This window comes from Clinocottus analis, unplaced genomic scaffold, assembly GCF_023055335.1.
Source record: "Clinocottus analis isolate CAN_PGR_092001 unplaced genomic scaffold, fCliAna1.0.p SCAF_8, whole genome shotgun sequence".
Lineage (NCBI taxonomy): Eukaryota > Metazoa > Chordata > Actinopteri > Perciformes > Cottidae > Clinocottus > Clinocottus analis.
In genome coordinates this window covers 13,005,608-13,030,871 of record NW_027176240.1, presented here as the reverse complement: position 1 = coordinate 13,030,871, position 25,264 = coordinate 13,005,608, and the positions used below count along the sequence as shown (strand labels likewise).

At 40.2% G+C, this 25,264-nt stretch overlaps 1 protein-coding gene across 2 annotated transcripts; it reads right to left on the bottom strand.

Moving 5' to 3' along the window:
• Positions 1–35: 35 nt before the first annotated feature.
• On the bottom strand, positions 36–24,427 carry psme4a (proteasome activator subunit 4a). Of its 2 annotated transcripts, XM_068567208.1 has the most exons (48): positions 23,747–24,427; positions 22,639–22,779; positions 22,284–22,400; positions 20,620–20,676; positions 19,198–19,242; positions 17,789–17,938; positions 17,053–17,116; positions 16,890–16,964; positions 16,367–16,489; positions 16,182–16,274; positions 15,064–15,329; positions 14,716–14,902; positions 14,513–14,602; positions 14,355–14,419; positions 13,741–13,891; positions 13,559–13,657; positions 13,392–13,461; positions 13,207–13,274; positions 12,884–13,099; positions 11,311–11,468; positions 11,138–11,233; positions 10,951–11,006; positions 10,780–10,836; positions 10,173–10,228; positions 9,642–9,740; positions 9,411–9,473; positions 9,227–9,322; positions 8,915–9,046; positions 8,595–8,804; positions 7,181–7,317; positions 6,920–6,973; positions 6,714–6,843; positions 6,513–6,594; positions 6,257–6,410; positions 6,042–6,111; positions 5,808–5,933; positions 5,573–5,725; positions 5,270–5,374; positions 5,081–5,172; positions 4,865–4,996; positions 4,530–4,738; positions 4,283–4,368; positions 4,040–4,168; positions 3,323–3,478; positions 1,741–1,903; positions 1,522–1,655; positions 1,250–1,390; positions 36–1,059 (listed from the first exon to the last, which is right to left on the bottom strand). In XM_068567208.1, exons 1-47 carry the CDS (start codon positions 23,941–23,943, stop codon positions 1,256–1,258), a joined length of 5,544 nt encoding a protein of 1,847 aa, XP_068423309.1. In that variant the 5' UTR covers positions 23,944–24,427; the 3' UTR covers positions 36–1,059; positions 1,250–1,255. The 2 variants fall into 2 exon arrangements, with proteins under 2 accessions (XP_068423309.1, XP_068423311.1); XM_068567210.1 differs by lacking the exon at positions 20,620–20,676.
• Positions 24,428–25,264: the final 837 nt, after the last annotated feature.

Below are 25,264 nucleotides of genomic sequence, written 5' to 3'. Positions count from 1 at the left end.
GAAAATAAATAAAGAATTTTGATTTTTTTTTTTTTACAAACAATTTATTGACATGTCATTCAATAAGCAAACACATCTAAAAAAGAAAAAGAAAATGACTGCAGTTTTGGCACTACACTATACATAAGTGAGGTACTAAATGCGTGGACTGATTTCAAGTCATCAGGGGAACGAAAACCAAAATCTCAGTGGGTTTTAGAAAAAGATAGATGATTTCAGGGATAAGAGGCAAGAGGTCACAATTATGGACAGGCGGTCTGGTATTTCTTTTTTTAAACACATGAAACGATAATCGAACAGTCCCTCACAGCAAACGCATCACACAACACAGCAGTGGGGAGCTTGCCCTCTCCCTTTCTTTGCAAGAGTAAATGACAACAGGCTCCATTGCTAAAAGCTCAGCCATCTACTTTATCTATCTCTATGAAAAAATTAAAACTTAGCACTTCAAAAAAGTCAAATAAATAAATAAATAAGTTTGTGCATCGTTGCTCTCCCATGATATACACACGCATGATGCATATAATCATATGTAGATCAAACAGCCATACAAACATTGTGTGTTGCAGGTTTAAGTCTAATCTGAAGAGACTATAGTTGGAACAAATCCTTCGCTATTGGAAGACAGCAAAGACAGTGTCCCGCCCTGGACATTGTGTTGGCTCAGAATCGATACCTCAGATAAAATCCTGAGAAATGTCTGGGACACTGGTAGATGTCTTAAAGCATCCCATAAACACACAAACACAAACACACACACACACACACACACACACACACACACACACACAGAAATTAAAGAGGAAATAAAATCTGTACAGTTATGTTACAAACTGCAGGTCATTCATCGCTGCTATGATTGATCCTTAAATATTAAGTATAGTAGAAATGTAAATGAGCAAATACATGAATACACAACTTTTCAATCCTTCCTCGAGCCACAACTCTGTTGCTTTGTGTGTCACTCTTCTTCCAGAGGGTATGCTGTGTCTTTCATCAAGAACAGGAGTCTTCTCCCAAATGCAGGGTGGTATCTGTACAGTCCAAGGTCGTCCCAAACTGATGAAGAGAATCAAAAACAAGCATTAGTGGAAAAAGGTGGCTCAAGTCTCTCATCCCAATAAATTATCCCTCCAGCAGATTTGTTTGACCGTATTCAGTAACAATAATGAAGTTGAATGTCTGATGGATGTGAACACATTGAGGAATATGTATGCTTCAAGAACAGCATGAAGTTAAAATGCTCTACCTGGTTTTAGGCATAGTAACAGGGGGAGACCAGCAAGTCTGTCAGGACCAGCAGCTGGTCATCTGTAAAATGTTGCTTATGTTGCTGCCAGTTGTCGTGGTGAGTCCGTCGAAAGTTTGACAGTGTTTTCTTCACAGTCATCTAGTGGGGCAAAAACAAAAGTATGGGATTTCTTTCAGGAAATAAAATACGCGTTTGTTGACACAAAAAGGCTGAAAAAGAACCCCACGGTGGCACCAGTATCAAAGTGGAAAGTAGGCGATTACACATACTTCAATGGGTTGTGTGTCATTCAAGTGAGCACTCAGGTCCATCAACAGCTGAGGCATCCAGGTGGGAACATCATACGGGCTGGAGAGAATACAAGCACTCAACCCGAGAACACCTGCATGACGTCGCATCAGGTCTACAAAAACACAACAGGAGATATTCCATTAAAATGAGAACCTCATATTGAGTGTATAATCACAAATTCAAGACAACATACTGACCGGCAGACGGTATAGTGTCCACTGTCGAGCCAAGCTCCCTCTTCCTCTTCTTAGGCAAGCACGTTTTGCAGAGAGCCTCAAAATGTGTCTGCATGGGGGGGTCCATGGACAGGAAATTGCACTGAAGGAAGCCACTGAGTGTAGTTGCAGCCATTTCTCTTACCTAGAAAACAAAAAGGCAGAAAGAGTAAATGAAGTTGAAGTATTGAGTCACTACAGTGCAGTATTTATTACAACACACATTATAATGCACATAATACCATAGCAGATTATTCTAAAACTTGCTGGCAGTTATTAACATGATGTCCTAAAAGGCACGTAGAAGCAAAAAAGAAAAGCTAAAGCAGACATTGCTTACATTGCCAGTTAATTGGATACTTAAAACATATATTTGATGCTAAATTGTAATTCTGTAAACTTGAGAACGTAAAGTGCCACTCATCTACAAATTCACTAAACGAAAGCTGGGTTGGAGCAGAGTCATCCAAAAAAGATGGGGCTTGGATCCTCCATGAGTGAACCATCTGCTCACAGATTCTAAAAGTTGTCCTATATGATGGCCGTCATGGCACAAGCTAACAAGCGCAGCACCTCTGTCTGCTATTATTCACTGGCCTTACTGACACTTACTGACAGCCTCTTTGGGCACTGTATAAGACATACCATAGCAACAATGTTATTAGGCAGGGTGTGCCACGAGTGTGTACACTGGCCAGCTGGATAGAAATAGCAGCCAGCTGGGCACTGGGGGTAAATATATGCATATGCGTGTCTGAATGTGCATATTCTCTATTATGTATGTATAAAATAATCTTTTGCACAATCTAGGAAGAAAAGGTAAACTTTTAAATGGCTATCATACCGATTTATGAGCAGCCTCGTCTAGAGAAACAGCTTTTTGTTAGATTACATATGACCAGGAGGACAAATGGGTCATAGCCACCTTCTTAGAAAACATTATGACTTCAAAGTGTACCTGTTTTGTATCATTGTGTCTTAAAAGGAAGGTAGATTCCTCCTGAGTTAAACCTGTTGTTTTGTGGTACATGGGTAAGTTAACAAATATAATAAAAGCAAGGGGTCACTTCTTGCATTAAATGAGTCTTGGCACCAGTGTCAGCTCATCAAATTCTATGAACGTGTATTTTTCTAATGAAGGTGATCCTGGAGAAGTGAGCAATGAAACTGTCCGATAGCTGAAGGCCTATAAAACCAAGCTTAGTTTAAGAAGCCAAATAAAAATGGCTACTTTCATCCATCCCCCACTTCTCCTTTGTCTCCACGCCATCCCTCTCCCTCTCATCCTTCTTCAATCTCAACGTTATCTCCATAGCAACAGATTACTGCAGCCTGTGGTCTCCATAGCAACAGCTAGAAGACTAGAGGAGGAGAGTGCTGAATCACTACAGTCGAGCTGAAAGACACGCTAGCATATAAAAGCATGTATTGTCCAATATCTTGTCGAGCATTATTATATAATCAGTTCACTCTTCTTCCTCTCATCTTGCAGCGAGTGACTTCACATTGGAGCTTTACTTTAATGATTTTAACATTAACAGTTGTAAATGAAGCTTGTTTTTACCTCCAACTGTTCATCCTCAAGCAGTCGTATCACCAGAGCCCGGACGTCATTTACTGCTTTCTGTTCACTCATGAAGGTGAACAGGTTATAGAAAACCATTATCTGGAGGTATGTGAGCACCGTGTAGCGGGCGTGCCAGGAGCTGCTGCCAGCGATCTGCAACACACAACAATAAGCCACATTCCACATCAATAACATAGGCTGAGCATTTGTTTCACATGAGGAACTCACCATGCCCTTGAGTATTTATTATATAATCGAGCTCCTTTTTAAAAAAAAAAAAAAAAGTAATGCTACTCATTTTTAAGACTTATACAATCAAACTCTACAGTTAGATCAGAATGTGTGTCATATCAGTTTACAGGTTGAAACGGTTCAGTTTTATATTTGTTAGTTCATTCTCTTTGCATATTTTGTTGACAATTGCACATCAGAAAATGGTCTCCAAAATATTGTCAGTTACTTTTTTTCAGGTTCTTTCATTTATTCTCCAGCAGGGAGCTGCACACTATTCCACCGACACAATATAATATGTACCAGATCTATTTAAGAGTGAATGTTAAACAGGACTGAATCAAAAATCTCATTCGTTTGAGCCTTTCATCTTTTTGCTTATTAACCTTGTCGATTATAAAATGTGAGGGTCTGTAAAAAGCCTAGTCATATGTGATGCAGGTGAAAAGTGGAAAAAACAGCTACAGCTGCCTGATGACTCACCTCCTGCAGAGCACTGAGGACCATGGGGATCTGTTCTGTGTAAAGGAGTCCCTGAGACATCAGAGACAGACAGGTCTTTGCATCCCTCTTCAGTTCATCGTAACTGTCATCGTTCTCAACTGGAGCAATCTGGAACAGAGGACAGCGATAGGCAGGTGTCCTTTGAAGTCCCGGTATGGTGTATACATGAAGCGTCAAAATGAAGCATCAAAATATAGCAGTTGGTAGTGACGAGTGTTTCACCTTGAAGAGCAGGGGAAGCAACCGCAGATGTTCTGGGACAGCAGTGCAGAAGGAGCGACCAGCACTTGCAATAAGCCACTTAAGCACTGCAGACATTTGAAGACAAATATGTTGATACTTAAAGAATGCTCTTCCGCTTTAATTGCAGGTGTTTGTCAAAATGTTCTGCTTCAAAGTAACTCCTGATTGTTGAAAACATTCCTACAATAACCAGCATTCATAGTAACAATGACAGACTGTGCCCAACCTGTTTTGAGAAGCTTGATGGCTTGCGTTCTTTCATCCTGCTCTCCAACTTCATTCTCCTCAACCACGTGGTTCTGGATCTCTTCGTCACCCTCGGTAAGAGGCTTCAGTTGCAACAGAATTCGCTCTGTGAAGGCCGAGATGCGAGGCGAGGTAGTTGGCTGAGTGTATGGCAAGTTGACATCAATCATGAAGATGTAGGTGAGCACACTGGAAGGATACCAAATCAGAGAGGATAAGATAAGACACAAAACAAAATTAAGACATAGTTTAATAAAAAAGGGAATCATTACAAATTCACGCATGTAAAAAAAAAAAAAAAAAAAAGGGCCCCACCTGCCAATGCGTTCCCGTACATTCTTGTAGACCTGTGTGAGTTTGGGCTCCAGGTATTGCAGCAACCTGTGGAGGAGCTCTGGAACACGCCACTCCTGCTGAGCCAGGCCACCCTGCAGCACATAGAGACGACTGAAAAGGAAAAAAAAGAAGCACAATCATCACCGTTTGTCAATCACATAAACATCTGCTTCAGTCAGCAACCTTTCTACTCACCAGGCATCGACAAAGGAGCCCCCTTCTCCATTGACAGGAGACTCCATTAGCAACTCAAACAGCCAATAGAGCTTGCGTGGATCTCTACTCTCCTATACGGGATAGAACCAACAGAGTTGGGGATGAGTGACACTAGTTTAATGAAAGGAAAGCAAAAGACATGATGGGAATAAACGACCAAAGGCTTACACAGGCTGTGGCGATGCAGGTGCCCCAGTCTGCATACGTTTCTATTGTGATGTTGGAAAGGGCCGTACGGAGCAGTGGACACAACAACTCCCAAAGGCTCTCAACCTGTGAAAGGAGAACAAGTGCATGTACTGGTTTATTCATGTTTGATGATATAAGTTCTGGAAGGACACTCACGAAATCAGAAGACAGCACATGGTACAATTATAAGTAGTAATTCTCTGGAATTTTGTACAAATCCCGATGCCTTCTCCAATGTTTACTATGTAGCCACTTTAGTAACGGAGTGTTTCAATTTTATACCTTTGAGTATTTCCAGTGCTTGCTGCCTCGGATCAGTCCCGAGATGATCTCTGCAACACAACGCTGCTTGCTCTCATGGGTGTCAGCCACTAGGCGCTCCAGGTGTGGCCTTAGCACGGGAAGGAAGACATCGCTGAAATTGCGGAACAATCCCTGGAGAGAGCAAGAAAAGGGATTCAATCGTTTCTTTGGGGGTTTGCTTTCTGCATAAAACACGATCCTCTGGGAATCTCACCTTGAACAAGCAGAACCGGCGAGGGCTAAACTTATCCTTGCCCTTACGGTCCTCAAGAGAGAGGAACTCGATGAACTGGTTAATGAATACCGGGTCCGAGAAGTGGTCAAAAATGATCTGTTCCCGCTGTTAGGAAGGGCATGAAAATGTATTTTACTTCATGCAGTTAAAAGGAGTTTTCATTATCAAATAGTTGTATATTTTTCCTAGGGCTGTGCATGATTGTGCACAAACCTCTGTCATTTCCTGTCTGGTCAGGTTCTGTTTGGGTTGTTCCTCCATTGGTGCATACATCATCATTTTTCTTAAGTACAATAATGAGGTTATGGTAAATAAAAGCAAGGTTCAAGACGTTGTTCGACAGATAATACAAAATAAATATACATATATTTTCTCTCAAAACAGCTAAAGCCAGTCAAGTAAAGAAAATAAAGACAGTAAATGTGAACCTTGGCCAACAGTAGTATCCCCAGTGGGTCTTTTCCACAAACACACAGTCATCCCAGTCCTGCTGCGTACGTGGAAGGCTGCTGCCGTTATACTGGAGCCACTTGTTGTCCAGTCGGTCTCCTGCAACAATACCACTCAGCTCCTTCCCTCCACCTACCAAAGATGAGTTTTAGAAACTGTAATTAAATGCACAAGAACTGTAATGTTAATAGACAAAACGACGAGACAACAAAAAAACAAACGCATGATTCTTACAAAGCTCAGAGGGGCTGACGGGGATTTTCTTATGTGGCCTCTTTATTTGTTTCATTATTCCTGCTACAGCTGATATCGCCACCTAATGGAGAAAGCGAGACATTTCAAACAAAATGCCATCAGGAAAGATTGGATTGCGTCCATCTGCTGGAGTAACAGCGCAGCTACTATAATGTCGTATAATTTGTGTTTATGCCACACCTTGCGGACATAGAGAGAGTCATGGTTGAGGCTTTTCACAAAGAACGTGACAGCAGGTGGTGGGAGTTGGTGGTCATCTCTCAGCAGCAATGACAGGAAGCCAATTGCAATGTGTTCAAACTTCCAAGGCCTGGAACGTTAAACAAAGAAGGTGTTACTAACTAATAAATACAGTACACGATAAAGTAAATAATAAATACACTTACATGTTCCTGTTATTGAGGAAGTCTAGCAGATCAGCAATGAGCTGTTTGTATTTCCTACAACAAAATAGAGCATTATTAATATTTACACCTGTTTTTAAGCAATTTAATTATTCCGTTTGGCCAAAAGACCATGATGTGAACTGGATAGTGAATGTTAAGTAGTTTTATATTAAAGTAGTTGCTCAAACATTAGGAGACAAAGTCAAGTCAAGGTTCTTAGAGAGGTGATGCTTGTTTGTCTCGTTGCTGAAGTGAACTTACTCCACAGATTCAAGGTTCTTGAGCTCCTGCCTCTTCAAAGCCTCTGCTGCTTCTTCCTCTGGAGGAACAGGCTCTTTGGGTACAGGATTTCCAGCAGTCATAAGTTGTTTGGCCACAGCACAGCACTCATCAGGGATCTAAAAGGATAAAAAAAGGAGACAAAAAATAGAGTATTAGACACTTCATCCAAACATGTAGGAGGGAACTAAACTTAAGAAAAGCTCCAATATAAGGGAGTGATCCATTAAACTCAGGAGAGCAGACATGTTTGGTAGAAAACTAATGAAATGTACTTTTTCGTAAAATTGTTGAATCACTGTTGAATAACAAAAGGGATTTTACAACCTTTGACGTGAGATAAAGTTCAGACTTTGGAGTTGTAAAGATTCTACGCAGATATGGAAACACCGCTTTCTCGCGGTAGGATGCCGTTCATTAGCGGGTCACGAAATCATTGTGGGAGACGTAGTCTATGGTCACTGTACACTGTAAAGAAGCATAAACTTTAATTTTAAGACGATCGAATGCCTTTCAAGCTGTCGTTGGCCACAAGAAATTACGTGGCGGGCCGTATCTGGCCCGCAGGCCTTAAATTTGACACCTATGCAGTAGGATGTCTCAATCCCTAAACATTTACTTGGTATAAAACTGGTTTTGAGTAGAGAAGAATACAAGACGACTAAGAGGAGCCATAAACACCTCTCTTTATAACCTTGTTTTCTTTGCTAGAACTTGGGTAGTGGGGACAGGAATTCATAAACAGACTACAGACATCAGAGGTTGTCCAGAGTAGAGCTTCCTTGTGCCAGAACTCAAATAAATACATTCATTCAGGACATTAGAGATTGACCAGAGAGTGTGTGTTCATTCGTCAAGTATGTAAGGACCCATTTTTATAAGCAACAGAGCAAGTTTGAGGTTTAAAAGGACATTTCTTTTCTTTTTACTAAATTAAGTGTTTTAATTGTCTGAAACCATGCGTGCCTGGCAGTCAAAGAGGCTGACGGACAGCTATAGCGAGGAAACAGGTTACTGTTTGCAGGGGGAACGATAAAGCAGTACCACACAAGCTGCAACGTCTGTTAAAACCTTGTCAATAAGCTTTTCTTGGAAGAATTCAAGAGCAAAGACAATGGTACAAAGAGTGATAGTGTTATTTTAACACTATTAATATCTGTGTGACCTTTCTACTCTGATAATATAATGATAATATTGTTTTAATTGGACAGATATATATATATAAATAAATAATATTCTAGAATGAATACAATTTCACCACATACTTTCAACTGTCACTCAAGGCTAACCTACAAGGTATCTGTAGTTATGGGGTTTCAACTATCTTAGGTAGGCAGATATCAAAAAAGTCTTTAATCCTATGAAGAAAGTGAAAGTGTTCATGGGTTTTTCTTACAGAAAAGTCGACACCAATGGTCTCATACTGGCGATGAATTTTGTCTGCAAGGTCATCGAAGAGCCGCACAATGGAGGGCTTCTCTAGAGACATGGCTGAGCTGAGGCCAGAGCGTACAATGGCGGGCCATGTGACAGCAATGCAGTCCCAGTCGTGCAAATTGGCCAGGCACACTCCACTGTGATTCCCCAGGAGACAGTACAAGGCACCCTAGAGACGCACAGAGAATGTTAATGAAAAAACATGAAATTGAAGTACTTAAAAAAGTAGTTTCTATGTTGTAGAGCACGACAGAAAGATGCCCGAGAGGCCTTACATACTTTGAACTGCTGCTGTGTGACAGAGCCGTTGTCCGGGTTGAGAAATTCTAGGACATGGGGGATCAGATCTCTGCAGCAGAAATTGTAGGTTCCCAGAGCCGTGTACAACACGCTTTGAGCTTTGCTGCGAACCTGCAAGGTAATAACAAGTCTCAGTTAAGAATTTTCTACAGGTGCATCAATTAAGAAGAACACTCATGAAATGTATTTTTGATTCATGCTCTGTAATGGCTATTCTGTGCACACCAAAAAAATACAATAATTGGAAGCTAATAAATGCCTCAATATGATGTTATGTCCCATGGAACTCACTTGACTGTAGGTGCTTGTGGAAAGCCTCAGAAGATCATTCATGAGCTCCTGGTGAATGCTCCTGTACTGGCATCCTTCCACTGTCAGCCTTCGCAGCTGATAAAGCAAGTTTCAAAGTTAAAAAGCTGAAACAAACACGATACCCAACCAGGTAAATTCTCTATTACTCCAATTCTCGACTTACCTCATGCTGGAGCATGACTCTGTCTATGAGCAGAGCTCTGATGTGCTGCTTTCTGCCATGAAGCTGCAAATACAACAGCATCACACACGAGTAATTGCTAATCATTCTTAAAAATATGGTGTAATATCAATAGTATTAATGTAAGCTTTGGGGGAGAGTGCATGACTTCCTTTGGATAACAGTGGTACAAAAGGTAACACAAATATAACAACAAAAATGTTGCTTTCTCACTCTGTTTTCCATTGATCTCTTCACAAGGTTGAAGCTCTTCCAGCGGGAGTCAAACTCATGTTTGTGAGAACCTTTGAAGTGCATCAGGTCGCTGATAATCTGACAGGTATCACAGACAAAAATATTGATTCGTGGTGGGCGATAGAATCAATACATTTGTAACTGGCAAAGGTCTGTGTAGAGATCTTGTGGGATTCAAGATTAAAAAAACAAAAACATAATTCAAATAAAGTCAGGGATGACCTATGCCTACACAATGTCCCACGCAGCATGTGAAAAATTACACACATTGCTCCACTGTGGCTTACAAAAGATCTCATGCAAGTGTTTGTTTTGTTTGAAGAATTTGTGATACAGTCATATACAGCAGTGTTGTAGACATGAGCCAAATATATCTGCAAATGCTGGTTGGGGGTTGCAAAGTGCAACCGGGCTAATTTGCTTTAAAGCCTGAACTCTGGTACTGTATTGGCTGTATTATTCATTGCAAACAAATAAAGTGTCCAGAACATCATGTTACTGCCAGCCTACCTTGATGATGGAGAAGAGGGACTTGGTGTCATCTTCAGAATGCTCGAGGATGTAATCTGTGAGAAGAGGTAAAGCAGGTGTGTCAAACTCATATTAGTTAAGGGGTCACATACTGCCCAATTTGATCTCAAGTAAAATCATCGCATAATAACAACAATATTTTTCTATGTTTAAATCATAGGTGAAGGTTTTTGGCTGATAAACCCTATGTTAAGGTATTTCTACAATAAACTAAAAACATAAAGAACAAAAATTAAGACTCCTCGGTCTGCGATACGCTACTTGACGCCAGTTTCACGAACTGATCTATTTGTATTGATTCGCAACACAATTTCGACTGTGGCTCTGTGGTTAGCATGCCCGTCTTTCAATCAGAGAATTGGTGGATCAAGCTCCGGTTAATTTTTGTTTTTTTTTGCAAGTCATTTTAACAGTCATCCGGCAGGCTGAGCTGGAGCGGAAGGTACATGAGGTAGAGGAACTTAGATGCCAACACAGAGACCGTCAGTATATTATGAGCTTGTCTGTTTGGTTGAATGTGACTAAAACTTGGTGTGAGATGTGGTCAAACAGCGACATAAAACCACAAGACATAGAGAATACTTACGCAGCAGCTGTCTCATCACTTTACAGACAGCATCTCTGTAGTTCTCTCTGGACTCATCTGCAGTTAGAGAAAATATTACAGTGTCCAATTTTTTGCCAACAAACCCTATGATTTACATGCATTGTGAGCAGCATTTTTGTCTTAAGAGTTCTTAAAAAAAGACTTGCATACCATACTTTGCTCCAATGTAGAGATTAGTCTCATCGAGATTCACCATACTATGGACCCTGGGCGTAAAAGCCGGTTTGAGGCAAAGTTAAAACTTGAAATACTTAAAATCAAACAATAATACAATTAAAAATTATTAAGTAACTCATACATTAAAACCAGAGTTTTGTATGTAAATATAACAGCTCACAGTTCAGGGATGGGCTCTCCTTTCAGTGGAGGCATCAGACCCCCAGCTCCTAGGAGGCAGTGCTGAATAATGGTCAAGCTCTGGAGGACGTCGTCTCTGAAAAAAACAAACATTGAATGATTTCAGTAGAAAGAATGTAATTTCTGTCAGGAGCAGAGGTAAACACTCCATACCTGCTCATGTCCTGCTCTCCCTGTGCAAATCTCTGAAGGCGCTGAAGTTCAGGCTGGAGTATCAGGTCCAGTAGATAAAAAGCAAAGGAGGTCTCTTCCACACTGGGCACATGCCATCGGATATCCAAATTCCACAAGTCTCCAGGACGACCCCAGTCCTACACGGGATAAAGACAATGAGCAAAGCTTAAACGTTTTATTCGTGGACTCATCAGGTAAAATATCAAGTTACATGATAACCACCTGATCAAAGTGAATCAAATGTGTTTTCTTTCCTGAGATCCACAGTTAATATTTAATGAGGAAATAAGCACACAGAATTTGGCGTTTTAAGATATGGTTAAAATCTGTTAATGAACAAATAGGATCTGAATATCTGCCAATGAAACTCAAACTCAACACACAAACTTGCTCGTTGGATAAACAGCACTTTCCTTCCCCTCAATAAAAAGAGAAAAAGCAGAGATAACTATATTTGTTTATTTATCGTAATACAACTTTAGCTAAAAGTTACTAAATCAAATCGTGATTTAGAAAACTGCAGTGCTATCGACACCATTTTGTGTGTGTTTAGTGGCTAAGGGTAAATTAAATAAATATTCCATGTGGCTTGATATAGTGTATATCATTGCATTAAATATATTTAGGCAATTGATCGCGGCAGGCCGTGCTATGTTGTGATTATATCACCGCTAAGAGGAGCGGTAATCGGCCCAACGTGAAGCAGAGGTATGTTAATATGAAAGCTATACACACATTCAACATATCTAAAATATTTTTTTTAAATATATAATAATGTTCCCAAAAAAATGTGACGTTCAGTGACAGTAATACTTAGATAACTGATTTTTGTCATAGGGTTGCCTTTGTTAGGTGGAGGTGTGTTGTTTGGCATGGCGAGGATGTTCCTCAATTTTCTCTGGTCCCCTAGTTTTGTTTGCCAATAACTTTGCAGGGAGGTTTCCCCTGTGTGGTCACTTACAGATATAATCTCTCTTGTGTTAAGACCCACATCAGATAGATTCTGAATGGCGCTGCGGAGACAGTAGTAGTGTACTTTTACTGGGATCCTGCTTGTGTGCAAATTCTAGAAAACATTGCTAAACCTCCTCTTCATGTAGCTTTGCATGTTGTTTAGCAGGTGTATTATTTCCTAAAGAAGGAAACTGCTAAATTGTCCCTCTATAGAGGTGAACCTATCTATACAGTTTGAGCTAACTACATACACACGGTTTATTGCATTCATTAACGGCAGTAGTGCATGCCTGGATGAATGTGTGATGCGTTGGGGCTGTCTTTAAGTGGTCTTTAAGGGTGTGGACCACAAGTTACGCATCTTATCTCTTGTTGAGCAGAAGACAGAGAAGGCCTTCACCAAGGAAGGAACTTAAAGGGATCGAAGAACGGGCTGACTGACTGTCTAAAAGACAATGAATGCAAAAGAGGGGTATAAGGCAGAGAGACAAACGGCTATAACTGCAAGTGTATGTAAGACTATTGTTTCCATGTTAAAGAACATTTTTATACCGATTTGATTAAGCTTCTGAATTCTACAATCAAATGATATTAGTACCTTGATGGGTAAGTAGTCACTGATTGGTTGGTGGAAGCCTCCTGGCATACTGCAGTACTCTGTGGGATAGATGAGGGCCGCAGAGCGAAGGATGTGGTGCAGCAGGTTGCAAGCTAGAATGTATCCCTGCTTACACTTGAGGTGGAGGGTCAACTGCAAAATCTGAACCAGGTCAGAACGATAAGGTAGGACCTTGTCCCCATCAACCCGGGTCACCTGAGGTGGAAACCACAAAGAGGGAAAAAGTGAAGTATAAAAAAAAGGCATTGTCAAATACAGGAACTTAGGGGTAAATTTTGTAAATTATAAGTGGTCTAAATCACCTCAGACAGAAGCTGGAGATTCCACAACAACTCTTTGTCAAGCTCCTCCTCATTCAACACTTCCTCATCTGTTTTAAAAAAAGTGTGTCAGGCAAACGACAAAAATTCATGAAAGAAAACTCAAGTCATGCCTTTGAAAACCTCCTCCTTTAGAAATGCTTATTCCTGGTTGGTTGAGCACTTACTGACAGCGATTTGGTTTATGATGTTGCAGCAGTGTGGCACAAATGCCTTGAGTGACTCTGCAGGATGACACTGAAAACAGACACACAACGAGGATTAAGATTATGAAGTTAACAGCTACAAGAAATTGATGATTTGGGCCCACATAAGGAAGTCTGAGTGGACTCACCTTAGAAGCAGCTCTGCACATGTCAGACACCATTCTCCCAGCTACACGCGTCTCAAAGATGTTGGTTGTTGCAAAGTTGAACACCTTTTCCAGGGCCACCTGTGAAAACAATGAGATACATGTGTTAAACATTTTATTTAAATTAAAGAATGAAAAATGTGGACAGAGACAAAAGCATTTACCTTAAAGATGTCCAAGGAGCACTGTGTGAGGATGGTGCTAAAGGTGGAAGACAGGCCGAGCTCAACCAGACTCTCCAAATGAGTCATTTTCTCAGTTTCTGTTTCCTCCCGAGTTTGTTCCAGAGTGCTGCTGTCTATCAGGGCAAAGCATCTGTGTAGATAACACAAACAAAAGTTAAAATACTAAAATACTGAATAGATTTAATGATGGATCATCTACTTTAAACATGTTTTTTATCATAACCCTAAGCACACCAATAACAAATCTGAAAAGCACATTTTGATATGTTCCTGTGATAGGTAGAAAATCTCTCTGGCAAATATGATCAATTATTTAATTTCTTCTCAAGCCAGGAATAATTCATATCAAAGTGTGTTTAAAAAAAACACTTTTGCTGTATCTTTTACAAAAGAGGACAATATTTTGCAGAGATTTACTTGCAGAGTGTGTCACATGCACTTAACATGAGTTAACATCTTGTTTTAGGCAATACATTTGTGACGCATATTTTAGTTCACATATATCTTCATAAGTATACCAAAAAAAATAATATCATATCACAACTTCTGCTGAAGGATTACTTGTTGAATAAAATGATCAAAACTCCACATACCTGTCCATGAACAGAAGCACAAAGTCTTCAAACTCAGCCGAAGCTGAGCACATCTCCCTTTCCAACTGAAAGTCAGACAAAATATATCAAAAGGCAATACGCATTTAACACCTTGCATTCATGGATTGACAAGGCAAGGACGAATAATTGTTATTTACCTCTGTCAAATCAGTTCTTTCATGTAGGGCAGACGAACAATCCACCAAAGGCACAAGAGTCACAAACGTAGCAATAAATTGGAACGTGATCTGTGGGGATAGGAATGTTTGCTTTTTTTAATTTTAGAAGTTTAACAAAAATCACCATAATTACAATAAGGTGTGTTGTAAAAAAAATAGACATGAACAATACTGGAGCGCACCATGCACTTGCTGAAGTCATTTGGGTCAACACCCGGCAAAGCCCTCATGAGTAGGGGCAGCATGTGAGTGGCCCCCTCAGGAAAGCGCTGCCCACCTGACACTAGGCTCCGTGCCACACCAATCATGCAGCTCAGAGTGGCTGTCAGCTGGTGGGGCTCTGTTAAAGTCTCCAGAGCAGGGTATGTTCTATTGTAGACAAGGAGAACAATTAGTCTGTTGTATATTGCATAATGTGGCCTTGCCTCTTGCCTGAAGAGCAAAGCTAGAAACATTGCTCAAGAGTCTTAAGAAGCCTAACTTGGATCGACGATTTAACCTAGAGATTCTCTAGTTCTGCACAGGCTTACTTCTCCAGCACGGGGGGAATGACCAACTCAGGCCTCATTAAAGCAAGGTTTTGCAGGGCCTGGGCTGCATCGAGACTGCCCGTCTTGCTGAACATAGCCAGCAGCACTGGCTTCATCATGCTTTCCACAAAGCCTGTGATATCTTCCTCTGTGAGCTTATGACTGTCTGGTATTGGCGTCAGCCATGTGGGCTTTCTGTAGCGCTCTCTGTGCAGCCGCCGTACCACGCTGGCTGGGAGACGTTGGAGCAGCTTCATGAGCTTCATCTGGACATGAGGGACAAAAATACAAATGAATGACAAAGATAACAAACATACAAACACAAACCTAGACTTGTCCTGTATGTAGATACACATTATGGGCTCACTTCAGTAAAGTCAACTCACTCAGGTTTGATTATTAGAATTTCATTAGGCAGAGAAGAAATCTTATTTTGTAACAAAGTGACTTGCGAGTTATGATTTTCATTTTTCCTTTAGTGACTGGGTAAGCTGAGGCTCTAAACAGACATGAACGATATATTATGAAGAGTGTTATTTTTTAACTCTTAGTTGATTGCAAAACACTGTTTACATGTAATGAAACCTGCGCTGAGTGGGTGACCCTCTGACGTGTTTCCAAGCAACTTCCTAGAATACACACAAACTCAAACCCCAGCCAAAATGAAAGGTTTGTGTATGAGGACATGTTGCTGCTTCAGATCTAGTGCAGCTGGATTCTCAAACAGAAAGGCATTTGGCCTTGCTCCGAGTGACCTTTAATAGCATTGCAGCCACCTCACTCACATGTCCTCTTGTTATTTCTGAAGTTGACACAGAGATTCTGGAAGCTCCCCAGAAAAACTATGTACTAACTATGTAGTAACTACGCAGTCTGTCATTGTCCAGGCGCAGAGTTCTATGGTATGTGGTCTCAACGTAGAATTAACGTTGGAAACAGCTGGATGAGTGATGCACCTAAACTCACTGCTTGCTGTCAAAGCATCATAAACAACTAAAACCTACAGGAGCTTTTACATATTGCATGGCTGCTCCAGAACTCACTTCTAATGGACGGTGTAATAAAGCAGTTCCAATCCCTTACAGCTTCTGTAATCCAAAAGAAAAAAAAAGACTCACCAACCAACGGCCATGGTTTGATGGGTGGAAGAACGATGTTATACTGTTGAAAAGGCCACTAAGCTGTGCTTGAGCTTGTTTGCTGGGTCCTCCCTGAAATTGACACATTAATGTTCAATATGACATTCATCTATACACTAACTGTGATTGAAAGTGACACATAATTTGATTAGCAATGAACTAACCAGAAGGGATGATATCCAAAGCACCACATGGCTAATGTCATAGGCATTAGTGACATATCGAGATACCATCATCTGACTGGTCCCCACAGGGAGATTCAAACTCCTCAAAATTCTGGTGAAAATCTGAAAATGTGAACAAAACAATTGTCAAATATTCCGAGTCTCATAATTTTGATGTGGACGTCATGTGTTGTAAAGGTCCGAAACATTTAATTGAAATTAACAGGTCAGGAGTTCATATTTATCAGGAACTAAAGTGAGTTTTGTCAAAAAGCATGGATCAAAACAGCCACTGAAATGAAACGGAGGCATGATGCAAGTCACTTCCCATCTGTGACCAGGAGCAACAAGGAAACTTGATAGTTTGTTTCTCTGACAAGCAGCAATGCCATGAAATACACACCATGAGTCAAATCATAAATGTCAGGCCACACATAAGAGCATGTGCCACAAAACAAAAAAATAAACAAGTACTAAACTGTGGTGGGTGGTGGTAAAAAGAAGAATAGAAAAAGCAACAAACCTTAGGGATGTAAGGGTCCCAATCAATGTAGCCAATGTTGTCATTGGCCAAGCGAGCAAAGACGTTAACCAGATGCTGCAAAGATGGAGGAAACCATGTCACACCGGGTAGACAGAAGTACAGACTTTTGTACATTCAGGCATCTTTCAAACAATTTACTTACCATTTCCCAGCTTGGAAGATTTTGCACAGACAACCATAAGGTGATCAACTCATCAAACCACAACCTGTCAGACAAACAAATGCTTACACACGTAGAAAGAAACCCCACTAAGTACATACATGGGACATTTATAATCAAGGAATGTTTGAGAATAATGCAGTTTTGTCTGATTTACACTTCTTACTGGCCAGTTTAATAGGTAATAGGTTGGAAGCTGATAAAAGGACCCAGTGAGAGCTGTGTTGAGTAGAGATAAAGTCACGGCAGTTTTGCACACGGCCATTATGACTAAAGTCCAGTCGGGCTGTACCATGTAATGGAAATGAGGCATTAGTGTGATCACTTGCTTTGTTCTCTTGGTGCAAGTGTACATGTATGTTTTAGAAGGAGATCAAGTGGCAATAAAGGGATGCATCTAGTCAGTAGTCTGCAACATTGTTGAGGGGATGCTTGACCAGTACTAACAGGCCTACAGAAAAATAATCACTTACTACATCTTTACACGCCTTACATATTCACAGAGGCACATTTTTCATAACGCCAGCTGGCAGTCATCACATCCAAGTCAGGATGCTCTGCATATATTGTATATATGGCTGACAGAAAGTTGCTCGTCATTCATTAATTTGTTCTTGCTTAAGAAGCCAAGCTGTGCTCAACGCTAACTAGCTAAACGGTCTTCAGGCTGGAGCAATCTTGGACCACAACCATAAGTGGGAGACAATAAGTTTCTTACTTGAACCCCTTGTCGTGCAGCTCAGGAGGCAAAGTCGTGGGAAGAAAGAGCTCAAAGTAGCTGATTGCTCTTTGCATGGTGACATCAAAGGGACAGAGGAGTGGTCTCCATTCATCCAGCATCTCCTGAGTAGCAGACTCTGCAAAGTATCTGTATGAACAGAGAAAGCATATAATATTAGATTTTTATTTTGTAAAATCAAGCAAATTCTGTGTTATTAATATCATAATGTATAGGTATTACTATGGACACTTGAAGCCTCCCAACCAGCAGTACATCTTAGAGTACTACAAAGGTCCTAGGTCCCTTACAAATCATAAAAGGTTAAAAAAAATTAAAAATTAAAAAAAGAAAAAAGAATAGGACCTCTTGTGATTACTTTAATGCAAAAGCATACAACTGCTTTCACTTTCAATCATTGAGACCATTTGTATGAAAACGCAGCTACAGCAATTTCAATTTTGGAGTGCGATGGTCCAAGTCAATTTACAAGTCATACACCTAGTACATTTGTATCTGTGAAGTTAAATTCTATGGTTCCTCTAGGGAAAGTAGTCACACATGGGGATTTCCATGATTCATTATGCGCATGTGTAAACTCTGCAGGTTATTTCAGGTCATACTGTCTCCTCAGCAATCCCACATCCATTGGAGGCCTTGAAAAAAAGTGTCACTTTGAACAAAGGCTACATCCCTCTGCCTCACAGCTGATCCACATAGTCTCAGTAGCTGACCACAAATCACTTTCTCTTCTCACAGACAGGAAACTCTCACACAAGACAGAATTAGATTAGATAATAGGATTATCTGCCTAAGTGTAAACTGAGGGACAAGTCCAAGGGCTCAGAAATCTGCATGCGCACAACTAAGGTGAAAACAATCAGGGATTCTTCATCCACTACCGCATCCAAAATATAACCAACATTAAGGGGGTTACTTTCCAATCAGGTCAAAAGCTCCTGCACTCAGGTCATGTCTCTCCAGAGATCACTGTATGACTCTATAAATGAACTATAAGTGTGTGCGCGCGCTGGTAGCCCCGCCTCCTTGAGCCCCACCCTCTTGATCCCCGCTGCATGCAGCAACATAAGAGAAAGCGAAGCAGTGACTGCACTCTGATCTGTGCTATTTTACTAAAGTATTGAAAGTAAAAATATGCAAAATCCTATCGTTTTTAGCGTCCGGGTACCGCGCTACCCTTTAAGTATCTGTATACCGCGCAACATTACAGAGTAGTGTAAAAAAAAAAAAGTATTTAAATCGGCTCAGGCACCGAAAGGAAGCAGCGAAATCTGTGTTGTGTTTCGGTCCTGTCGGTACCGGACGTCTTGGAATCGGTGCCATATTAGCACCGGTTCTTGGTACCAAACCCTAGTCATAGACACATACAATGATTGAGATGTACTTACGGTCTGCAGCTTTTTACAAGAGTTTTCAGCACACTTTCCACAGAGCTGTGAAAAACAAAAGAAAAGACAAATTTTATGACTTTGCAAAACTGCCACTTAAAAAATCTTCACAACAATGTAACGTGACTTTGACTGCATGCAGACAGAAACTTTGTAAGATGCCTGACTGATGTAGAGTGAAAGAGAAAATCTTAGGATCTGGTGTGTACTGAAGAAAAAAAAACTGATTGTAATCAACTCACTAAAAATTATATATAATCATTTGCGCCAATAGTTGTTGACCTTCCTTGCTGGCCTCATGCCAATATACATATGTATACATACGTTCACTACTTTTTCATTTATAACACAGCACTTTGAATTAAATTGTTCCCATAACACTTTGTAAATAAAGGTGGTTTGAGATTTATAACTAAAAATGTAATTCCTCACACGTCACAAACTCCTGACATGATTATCTTCATATAGACTGCAAACGCAGGCCTGTGGTCACATAACAGTGTTGAAAGCTCCAGACAGATATAACCACAGCTTTTGAGCTCCCCTCCCACAATCCCACTGACTTGCTCACATGCAAGCTCAAGCCATGCATTGGTGGAAATGCCCTGCAACTCAACAACTGGTCACTTATTTCCAAATCATTCAACATGTAATACTCTTAACAACAGCAAAGGTATAAGGGACACTCAACTGCAACTCTCTAAATGGATCTAGCCCAATGTTTAGCCCACAAGACACGAGCCACAGACCAGGGTCAAACTTATGCACTGCAAATCCAAGAACAAGAACTAGTTAAACTGAGTGTTGTATTACAAAGTGCTCAGACATTCAGGCAGAAGGAACCCCAGACTACAAATTACGACCTTTGCATCAGAGTTGAAGTGAACCTTCATGTTCACTTTAGTGCATTCCAGGAGGGTGACAAGCACCTGCACTCCTCCATGTCACGCAGGGATATCTCAGCAGGGATATGCAACATCAAAAACTACCCTGAACATGGGCTAAATTATAGAATATTGTTGTAAGATTCTTAACACCAAACCCAATGCCATTGCGTAGCCTATGGAATAATTCATGTTATATAAAAATATTTTTTCCTGATACGGTCATTATCTTCGTGTTACTATATTGCTTCCACATATTCAACAATAAAAGGAAAGAAATTACAGTCTAATATCATTCTCTCATGGTTTATATGGGGGATATCAGAAGAGTATAAAAGAAATGTTAGCTGCAGTGCGACAGTCTCCAATATGAGTGAAATGTTAACATTGCTTAAGTCTTGATTTTTCATCCATCACAATGTGGGGGTGTCCAGTGTTTGTTTTCGCATGCAATGTATAAAAGAAAAATTAAAAAATTAAAACAAGTGCCTCAAATGATGATTCCAAGGTAAAACACAAAGAGAAGTATTGTCCTTACCACCTCTGAACCAATTTTATCATTATGAGTTTAGAGGATGAACGAGGCCGTGGAGAACTGAATATGAAAGGAGACAAAGGCATAAAGAATACATTCAGCACGTGAGAAGTGCCAATCACTCAAATTATTAACATACTATGCTTCACCTTATACAATTAATTATGTGATCAGTGTTATGTTTTGTATGCATTAGTATAGTTTTGAAAGAGGTGAGCTGGCAATCAGCCAAGTAGCTTGCTTTCATCTGCTATAACATATAAGTCATGTGCTTGCATAGTATTCATGTGATAAATGTACAATGTTCCCATAGCACCATAAAAGAGCACCTCGCACTGCTTGCTGTTTCACAGGGAATTTCTAAGGATGTTGCACAGGAAAAAGTGACATTTAAGCTTGTCTCCAAAACTGTGCATAGTGTAAAGGTTCTTTGTAAAAGTACAGTTATTAAAAAGGGATGGGGCGCACAATATGTTTCTCTTGTTCTCCAACAATAAGACTACAATAAGTCACGTCTGGCCAGATCCTCTGTAAACGAATTAATCAACATCAATAGCCCTTGCACCAGTTTTGTTGTTTGTTACTCACTGTAAGGTTTATGTTTATATACAATTCATATATACACATACTTTGCATAATTTGAGTCTATTTAAATTTATTTACACTTCATAATATATACACCACACTAGACATACTTTGCACTTTCTCTATTGTTTAAACTTAATTTAATTTTCCCTCCCTTTGTCTCTGTAAGCTGCTTCTACGACAAACAAATTTCCCCTTGGGGGATGAATAAAGTAAATATCCATCCCATCCATCCATCCACCTCGTCCAATTACACAAACAGAATAAGATTATATTTAAACTACAAAAACCCATAACCTAATTGTAGTCCAAGTTAAGGCAATATTGACTTATGGAACTATTCCCCTTGATATACAAATATAGATATTTATTTATGATGACTAAAATACTGTGTGTACATTTCATGGAATAGTTAACTTGTCAAAGCAAGCTAGTTAACAATGTATGACCTTATTTTTTTTTACATTGATAACTTTTAAAATATCATAGCTTTTTAATTAAATATGTCAGGTGATTGGTAGTGGATTAATTACATAAAGACATTTGGTTAACTTGGAGCAGGACTTTTTCTTTTTAATGAAAAGGTGAATAAACAAAGTCAAATTGAATGAGTACTTGTGTTATACTCTAAAGCAATTAGGAAATGCTCAGCAATGTAGACAAGGTAGCAATCCCTGTTAAGCTCCAATAGTCAATAAATTGTACCCACTACAACATTTCATTTTTAGTGATTTCAGTCTTACTCATATAAGCTTTTTAAGTAACAGGAATTCAGTCAGTTGATATGTTCCATTTTCTGCGTAAGAAAGTACAGAAATGCTAAAACTATTGTTTGGTGACTTAAATACCTATCGTCAAAATTGAATTCGAAAGGGGACAAAAAAACACACACTCTAGAGTTTCTGCTGGAGGTTGATCGCAACTGAGGGTGTAATGGAAGAAAAATAAAAACGGTAAATGTGTAGCCTTTGTATGTGGTGAATTTTCCCCCCTCATTGGGTATATCCATAGCACTTCAGAAATTGTATGATTAGGCATGCTTTTTAAAAACTCATAATCAACTGTAAAGAACAGAGGCATACTTGGGAAACCAGTTGAGGCCCAGATGCTCTGTCTTGGAGAAAAGAATCCTGTCGTAGAGCTCATACAGTGGTCGCCATCCCAATTCAAGGTCCTCCCTCGACAGTAGTTCCCTCTTCCTGTTAGAGGAATCAGACATGCAGATAGATGAGAATGAACACACTGATCCTAGCTCTTTATGCAGCCTTACCCTGTGAAAAAAACAAATCAATTATATTATGAGATTGCAGCATTTTCTAGCAGCTCTTTGAGAAAACAGAAACACTTCAGTTTACCTGTGACTGTGACATTTTAAATAATTATGTGTCTTTAACATGTGTACAAGTTGCTGAAAAGAAAAATTGGCGTCATTCTTACTTGAGGAGGTTGATAAGAAGCCGTGCGAGGCCCTGCATCATGCTGATCTCCAGTTTGGGGATTGTCACTAGCTCGTAAAGCAATTTGATGAACAGCACATGGTCGTCTTTGCTGAACTTTCGCCCATACAGTCTCATGTATCTAAATAAAAAGTACAGATTTAGGGATAATTTCTCCAGTTTGAGAACAAAAAAGGATGGTGCGTATGTTCTTTCAGGCATACAATAAATGACATAACAAAAAGCAAACAGGTCAATTTTTATTGACACAACCCCAAAGTTGAAAAACTTATACAAGTGAACAGAATCTGGTTCAACCCCACAGTAAACGTTTTATCTCTCCGAGCCAGAAGTGACTCACTCAACAACAGAGCAATGAGCCAGCATTGGGCACTGAAACGGATTAAGGACAGTATAGCAACCAAGTACAAACAAATTAAACAGCACATTAGGTGAGCTACAGTCATATCTTTTGCTGACACAAAGCATCTCATTATGAAAACAGTTAGAGTTAGAATGAACAGGTAAGACTTGAATAATGAAGACAATCTCTGCAAACGTTACACTGCAAATCAAAAGCTGGTTGTAAACAATAATTTCTTGAAGCAACTTCTCAGGCAACTTCATAAGAAAGTCCATACAAGTTAACTGTGTTATTTCTATTTTTATCAGGTGAGTTTGTCATCTGACTCGCTGGTTTAAAATAAAGATGGTCCAACCCACACGAGCACAACATGAATGACAATGGCCTTCTATTGAGCAGTTACCCTTCTTACAAAACCAAGCCATCACTAATCCGATACACTGAGACTACAGTGTGCATCAAGGCATAACACTTAACCCATAAAACCATCCCACTATTAAACAATAAAGGCGTTTTACATGCGGCTCTCGGAGCTTAAAATTGACCAGACTACAAACTGTGGGCAAACAGTAAGTTGCATTATTCGATCTTGCCCTCCAACCACAGACGTGTCTAAACATAGAGATGTTTCACAACACGGTTTGCGAGTTTGGCAACTTCAAACGTCTCATGATTTAAAACATTGTGCAGTAAACAACAGCAGTCACCGTTGACACGAGATTATCTGACGTTAAACATGACTTACGTGGAAAGTTTTCTTGTCCAGAACAGCACACCGGGCCATATCTCTCGCAGCTGAACAGCTCGGCACAGGTTGCCCTTTATCTTACTCAGAAGATCATTGGATTCTTCATCCAGCCGGTCAGCGTACGGCAGGAGTTTGTTGTATACGATGTCTTTTTGAGGAACAAACCCCAGCGTGTCAGACTGCGCCTTTGACATGACACAAACTCCAACTGGCTAGCTTCACTCAGCTAGCACACGGAAGTGCCGGTAAACTTCGGCCGGGTTCTTGGGTCAAGTTGCGTTGCTACCGGGCCGGCAAGATGTCGCCTAGAAACCGGCTCGGCACCTCGTCCGGCAGGGCTCGTGAAAGGCAGTTACGGCTCACGCGGCGACTAAGTTAAGCGATGCACAAGTTGATGACACGCTAGCTAGCCATCTAGCTTAAGTTAAGTAAGCTTCCTTCACCAGAAGACATTCGCGCGACCAATGTCATCTTTAACAAATATTAAGGCGAACGAAAAACACAAGTTTGAGTCCAGACAGCGCGTTGGCACGCGAATACCTCCTTCTCGGCAGCCGTGATCCTAAAATTCTGACAACAAGCTAACGTCTGGCTAAAGTTAGCTATCCACTACAAAAGCACAGTCATATCCCAAGGAGTGTCAACGTCGACTGATTCATCCAACTACAGCAGAGCAGAAGACACCCAGCTGCAAGCTAAACAATGCACCCGTCATATCCGCTAGCTATTGGGGGAAACTACATTTCCCAGCATGCCCGTTTTTGTTCTTCTTCCTTGTTCTTCTTCTTCAACGAAAACCAGACAAACACACACACACACACACAAACATACATTAACAATTTAAAAATTAAAATTCTACTCTATCAAATTGTATTCATTAACAGTGTAGCTTCTTAATATTCCAGAAGACTTCCCAAAATGTATCACTAAAGTATTTCTTTAGAACGTTCATTATCCTTCCCTCTCCCACCTCTCTTAGAGTATTTGGCTGGCTCGTATCTCTGACAGACTAATAACACATGTTCTACTGTTTCTTCTAGCCCATAGAACTAATACAAACATCATTATGTTTTTTATTAATATAGAGGGAACTATTCAGCCTCGTATGGTCATTCCTTATCCTTGTCATTGCCCTCTCTTTTCTACTTGGTCCACTCGATCCTGCATTCCCCACCAATACAGATACAGATACAGATATCTTCCTTTGCTCCCCATCTTCCATTCATTCTGCCAAATATGTTTGATCTGTCCCTTAATCGCCATTTTTAGCTTATGACTTGCTTATACTTAGATTAACCCTATTTATCCCACTCTTTAAGACTGTTTTGTGCTCTACCCGCCCTCTCATAGCCCTCTACTCCCTCATGGGCCTGGACCGACACAAAATTAATCGTCACCCTCATTTGACTTATTTTGTACAGTGCTTGCAGAATCTCATAAAGTATATTGTAGAGTTCTAATAGTTAAGTTTGTCGAAATTGGACTTGCCCATGTATAATAAAGAAATGTTTAATG

What these genes read in the sequence shown, in the direction of transcription:
- psme4a (XM_068567208.1), bottom strand. Translation starts at nt 23,943, where the DNA reads ATGTCAAAGGCGCAGTCTGACACGCTGGGGTTTGTTCCTCAAAAAGAC. An exon ending in CTTCTTATCAACCTCCTCAA is followed by an intron (nt 22,401 to 22,638) that starts GTAAGAATGACG and finishes TTCCTCTAACAG; the next exon opens with GAAGAGGGAACTACTGTCGA. An exon ending in TGCTTCCCCTGCTCTTCAAG is followed by an intron (nt 4,169 to 4,282) that starts GTGAAACACTCG and finishes CCTCTGTTCCAG; the next exon opens with ATTGCTCCAGTTGAGAACGA.